This window comes from Lolium rigidum, chromosome 3, assembly GCF_022539505.1.
Source record: "Lolium rigidum isolate FL_2022 chromosome 3, APGP_CSIRO_Lrig_0.1, whole genome shotgun sequence".
Lineage (NCBI taxonomy): Eukaryota > Viridiplantae > Streptophyta > Magnoliopsida > Poales > Poaceae > Lolium > Lolium rigidum.
The window spans coordinates 393765328-393771088 of record NC_061510.1 but is presented as its reverse complement, the minus strand read 5'-3'; the positions used below and the strand labels follow the sequence as shown (position 1 = coordinate 393771088).

Here is a 5761-nt window from a genome sequence, read left to right as displayed (position 1 = left end):
CCGCCCCGCCTCTCGGCGTGCCCCAACGACCGGGCGCCCGCTAACTAACCACCGCTCTCCTACTCCGTGCGCCCAACCCATCCTCGCCGTCCGAGGTCAACACGCGCGCCAATCTCGGACACACGCGTTCCGTTCGAACCATTCTCCTCATCTCTCCTCTCCGCGGCGACACAACCACGTCGTCGCCGACGACCCCACCCACCAAACCGCGCCTCTCCGCCGTTCCCGCCACGCCCCAAGGCCTCTTCCACAACCTTTGCCCGGAAGGATCTCTCCCGGCCACGCCCCGCGTCCGGGGAGAGCCTCCCCGCAGCGCCCCCGCGCGCATTCCCGTCTGCCTGCTCGAGATCTCCCCGCCGCGGCCTCGGTCGGGAGGCACCCGCGTGATCTCGGAGTCGGACTCTACGAAAGGGGAGCCGAGATGTCGGTGGCGGCGCTCCCGCGGACGATGGAGGCGCTGACGCGGCGGGCCACCATGCTGCGCGACTCGCTGCAGAGGAGCCAGGGGAACACGGACGGCATGGTCGCCATCCTCGGCTCCTTCGACCACCGCCTCTCCGCGCTCGAGGCCGCCATGCGCCCCACCCAGGTACGGCGCCACCCTCCCCCCTCCACCTCCACGTTCGATTTCCACAAAAAGCTATTTCGTAACCCAACTCCATTTTCTGCGCGCGGGTGAAATTCATTCAGGTCAGGACGCATGCCATCCGGATGGCGCACGAGAACATCGACAAGACGCTCAAGTCGGGCGAAGCCATCCTCTCCCAGTTCGACCTCGCCCGTAAGGTACGCATGACCCACCCGCCGCGAATTTTCAAACATTTTACCTCGATGTGGTGGTGAATTTTTCGTCATGTTATTTTTGTTGGAAGACGTTTCGTGGATCTGGAGGGCATTGAAATGTGCCTTAAATAGCACTGGCTTCATTGAAACCAATGTATCATAGTTTTTTTTTTGGGTTCCTAGTAGGATGATAACACTCATACAACTTGTTATATAGGTAAACGAGCCAAGTGAGATACTATGACAACACTTTCAGGCAATTATAGTTCGGGTCACTGTTAGATGATTGTTTGATCTCTTATCACTATTTGCCTTTTTAGATCATCTTGTAATGCGACATTGACAGTTACGTTCTCGCAGAAAGAGAAGGAGTGAAAATAATACCTAGTATTTGAACTCATAGCGAACATAAATGTTTGCAAAACGCTTTTACTTTGGGGAACTTGACTAAACTAGCGTAAACATTGCTTTCGAGCTTCAGGCCGAGGCGACGATATTGAGGGGTCCCCATGAGGATCTGGAGGGCTACCTGGAGGCAGTGGACCTGCTCAAAGGAATCGCCAAATTCTTTTCCTCGAACAAGAACTTCAGGAGCAGTGACGGGATTCTGAACCATGTCAACAATCTGTTAGCGAAGTCTTCCCTGAAGATTGAGGAAGAATTTAAGCAGCTGATGAATACGTACAGGTAAGATACTCTTTCTTTTCGCAGACTCGCTCCGTTATTACCTTCCTGTTTTATTTTTTGTATGTCAATAACAGGAATGTTGTCTGGCCTGCTCTTTCAGCAAACCTATTGAGCCCGATCGCCTCTTTGATTGTCTACCCAAGTCTCTACGGCCATCAAAGGACGACGCCGGGCCCGATGGAGGGAATGCTAACAACGCTGAGCATCCATCCAAAGGCTTGGAGACTGCTATATACAGGACCCCCACACTAGTTCCTCCAAGAATATTGCCACTCATGAATGACATAGCTCAGCAGTTGGTTCAGGCTGGAAATCAACAGTCATGCTACAAAATTTACAGGTAGGTTTTGGATTGTGGTATTAATATCTTTTCCCTTTTTCTACTTTGGTTCTTAATAGTTTCCATCCGCGTGCATTTCATTGTGGTTTTTTCTTCAGAGATTACCGTGGTTCAGCACTAGAGTCGAGCCTTCGGAAGCTGGGAGTAGAAAAGCTTACTAAAGATGATGTTCAAAAGATGCAATGGGAGGCTTTGGAGGCTAAAATTGGAAACTGGATACACTTTATGCGTATTGCGGTGAGGGCCATTCTGAAAATAGGCCCATACTGCATGTGCTAGTCTTAAAAACCATGCTAACATATTATGCTTTTGAACAGGTTAAACTACTACTAGCAGGAGAAAGAAAAATCTGCGATCAGATTTTTGATGGTGTCAACTTTAACAAGGACCAATGTTTTGCAGAAATGGCAACAAATAGTGTTGTGACTCTTCTCAGCTTTGGAGATGCTGTTGCTAAAAGTAAAAGGTCTCCTGAGAAGTTGTTTGTATTGCTAGACATGTACGAAGTGATGCGGGAACTTCAGTCGGAGGTATTCTGGAAGTAATTTATTGTACTTGCCTCCCGAATGCATAACTTTTTCTTCTGCCTGCAGAATTTATTTGTGGGGTTTCATGTTGTTGCCATTTTCTTTTCAACTTTTGCTATGATGACTTCGATGAGCACTACGAAACTTTCAGCGCCGTCTTTGTTTGAACTTGTTACAGATTGAGGCAATTTTTGAAGGAAAGCCTTGCTCTGAGATGAGAGAGGCTGCATTGGGCTTGACTAAGCGGTTGGCGCAAACCGCTCAAGAAACATTCGCTGATTTTGAGGAGGCAGTTGAAAAGGATGCTTCAAAGACTATTGTTCAAGATGGAACTGTGCATCCTTTGACAAGCTATGTGATTAATTATGTTAAATTCCTATTTGAGTAAGTATTCCCCTCTTCACCTAATAGTCAATGTATGGATGTGTAGAACTGTAATTCCTGATTTCTGACAAAGATACGCTAGCCAAGACGAGTAAACCTGGGGCTATATGTTTATATCCTTCATGAATTATTTTGAACTTCATCTCCAATAAGGAGAAAGTATTCATTGGTTTCTTGTGGTCCTAGAAAAGATTTCAATTGCCAAATCATAGCAGGGCATTCTGTAGATGAGGACACAGACTTGCATATTTACTTTCTACTATGTCTATGGCTTACAGTTAGTTGATTTGTATTGGTTTATTCATTTGTTAACCAAAAAGGATCTTATTTATCAGTAGCCTTCCTCCTACTGTTGTTCAAATAGAACACCTAACAAATGTAATTTCATATGAACAGTTATCAGTCGACGCTGAAGCTTCTCTTTCAGGAATTCGAAACTGGTAGCGAAACAGAATCTCAACTTGCTGTTGTTACTATGAGGATAATGCAAGCCTTGCAGAATAACCTAGATGGAAAATCCAAACAGTATAAGGATCCTGCACTGACTCACTTATTTCTTATGAACAATGTTCACTATATGGTTAGATCTGTCCGCAGGTATGCTTGGTTTTATTTCTCTAGATCTGCATCCTAGAGTATTCTGGCAATCTGTTCATTTAGCGATGTCTTGTGTTGCCCCAGATCAGAAGCGAAGGATATACTTGGTGATGACTGGATTCAGAGGCATCGTAGGATTGTGCAGCAAAATGCCAATCAGTACAAGCGTGTTGCTTGGGCAAAGGTTAGTGTATCATCAAAGCCTCCAGTTTCTTTTGGTTGCGTGATGCTACAAATCTGTGGACAATTTTGCCTTACCATGCTGTTGTCTTTTTAACTCTGTTGTTGTTGCATGGTAATTTATGTGAAAACGGAGAACTACCTGTTTAAGATATCACAATTCATTTGCACTTATAAGAGTATAGCTGTTATAGACACCTTTTGGGGACACCTATATCAAAATCTGGCATCCAAGATAATACTCCCTCCGGTCGGATTTAATCGACGCGGAGGGAGGTCTGCCCGTTCGTGCGTTTAGCAGGTGGATGCGTCAATTTTTTCTGTCCGGAGGTAGTACTACCTAGGAGTAGTAGTAGTTCATCCAGGAAAAGAGGCTGGCCAGAAGTAGAATCAGAGTTGAGGGAAAATCGGTATATTGTGAAGTGTTGTCATAATAAGGGTCCTTATACAGTCTTATATTAATTTGATTATGAGCTCCCTCCAACTCCCTATCTCATTTCATATCTATTCGTTCAATCCCACCCCATTACTTTCTCAACACAGCTCCAGAGCGTTGGAAGCGATCAAATTTGCCTGCATCTCATGTCTACTACATGCAAAGCAAATCCAAACACATAAATATCGTGCTGCTCATACCTTCATTTTGTGCCCAAACGCAGTTGCTTGCATCCAATAGGATTTTTTACAAAGCCAACTCTAGTAAAAGTCAACATCTGTGGATTCCTTTTGTACCTCTAGTATTAAAAAACTTAGTACACACACGCTCTTAATTCAACTCAATTTTGCAAGGAAGATATGTGACAACGCTGGGCTGCAGAGAACTTTAATTTACTATGGTTGCTAACATCTATTTTTGCTTGGCAATTTTTTCTTCCAGATCCTGTTGTTTAGTAGTTAACATCGTCATCTTGCTGTATGTGCATGTTGGACATATCAAATACCAGTTGCTGCATCTGTTTTATTTCTTTTTTCAGGTTCTTCAGACACTTTCAGTACAAGGTGCACCAGGCAGCACTGGTTCCTCAGGAGCATCAGACCTTAGCAGCAGCGGGGTTTCAAGAGCCGTGATCAAAGAACGGTCAGTACCTTGGCAGTTTGGTTTACATTGTTTGGGTCAATCATGATAGAAGAATCATTATTCCCAATACTTTATGCTTTTTCCTTGGCAGGTTTAAAGCTTTCAATACGCAATTTGAAGAGCTTCACGGGAAGCAATCCCTATGGATTGTACCTGACCAAGAATTGCGTGAATCCTTGAGGCTTGCTGTGGCTGAGGTTCTGTTGCCAGCCTATCGATCTTTCATTAAACGTTTCGGGTAAGTCACCGCACCAATCACTTTGCATGATATCATAACTAGCACTCTAGACGAATTCTTTTATTGTTGCCATTAGTAATATGTTTTAATATTTGTCTATCCTCTAAACCCTGACCACTTAGTGGTTGACTGACGTGGTGTGGCCCAAGATTTATTTTTTAGAGAATTACACTTTCTTTACTTCTCCATGACTCCATCCAACATTCCCAGTTGCTCTAATAAATTAATAACTACTGTACTACCCATTTTGGCATGCAGTAATCTTGTTGGGAGCGGCAAGAACCCGCTGAAGTACATCAGATACAGCCCCGAACTGGTGGACAAGCTCCTGGGTGAGTTCTTTGAAGGGCAGCAGTACGGCGAGCCAAAGCACCAACACCGCCTCTAAGGTGTCCTCGGCATGAATTCCGAAGATCCCTGTCGAAGCAAACAACTAACGAGTTCCTTTGCACAGTTAGCAGCAATGCTGATCATAATATACTACCAATATAGTTACCACCACAGCAAAAGGAAAAAATGGGCCCCTGTTTCGTTGTCTCAGTGGCTAACAGCAAGCTAACACGGTGTAACGATGTCTTTTCGTTCACACTATCAGTCTTGTTCTCGATAATATATCAGATGATGTTCTGTCGTGTTAACTCAGCAGATTTTATTACTTTGTGATATTGATCTTGCTTATGTTGTAGAATAGATTTAACTTGTTTAGATTCGTAATTTCGTATTGCTCTCAGTTCAGCAAGATGTGTCCTACTTGTCTCAGCAATGCATGCAAATGATTCTAGTGCACTTGACCTGAGCCTAGTGCACATAACAGCAGTATAACTCATTTGATCAATAGACTGCTGAGCATTGATGGTAATTTGACACTCCAGACGAGCATAATCAGCCAGGGTACATCAGACAGAACACACATTCCACAGAACTAACTACAGGAAATTAGCAAAGCA

General features: G+C 44.5%; 1 protein-coding gene across 1 annotated transcript; it reads left to right on the top strand.

Moving 5' to 3' along the window:
- Nucleotides 1-421: 421 nt before the first annotated feature.
- LOC124700813 (exocyst complex component EXO70A1-like) lies at nt 422-5202 on the top strand. Its single transcript, XM_047232884.1, has 12 exons — nt 422-589; nt 691-786; nt 1265-1470; nt 1571-1810; nt 1909-2047; nt 2128-2340; nt 2516-2721; nt 3118-3318; nt 3403-3502; nt 4473-4576; nt 4668-4814; nt 5073-5202. The coding sequence occupies exons 1-12, from the start codon at nt 422-424 to the stop codon at nt 5200-5202; spliced, it is 1950 nt and encodes a 649-aa protein (XP_047088840.1).
- Nucleotides 5203-5761: the final 559 nt, after the last annotated feature.

What these genes read in the sequence shown, in the direction of transcription:
- LOC124700813 (XM_047232884.1), top strand. Translation starts at nt 422, where the DNA reads ATGTCGGTGGCGGCGCTCCCGCGGACGATGGAGGCGCTGACGCGGCGG. An exon ending in TACACTTTATGCGTATTGCG is followed by an intron (nt 2,048 to 2,127) that starts GTGAGGGCCATT and finishes GCTTTTGAACAG; the next exon opens with GTTAAACTACTACTAGCAGG. An exon ending in AGAGCCGTGATCAAAGAACG is followed by an intron (nt 4,577 to 4,667) that starts GTCAGTACCTTG and finishes TTTCCTTGGCAG; the next exon opens with GTTTAAAGCTTTCAATACGC.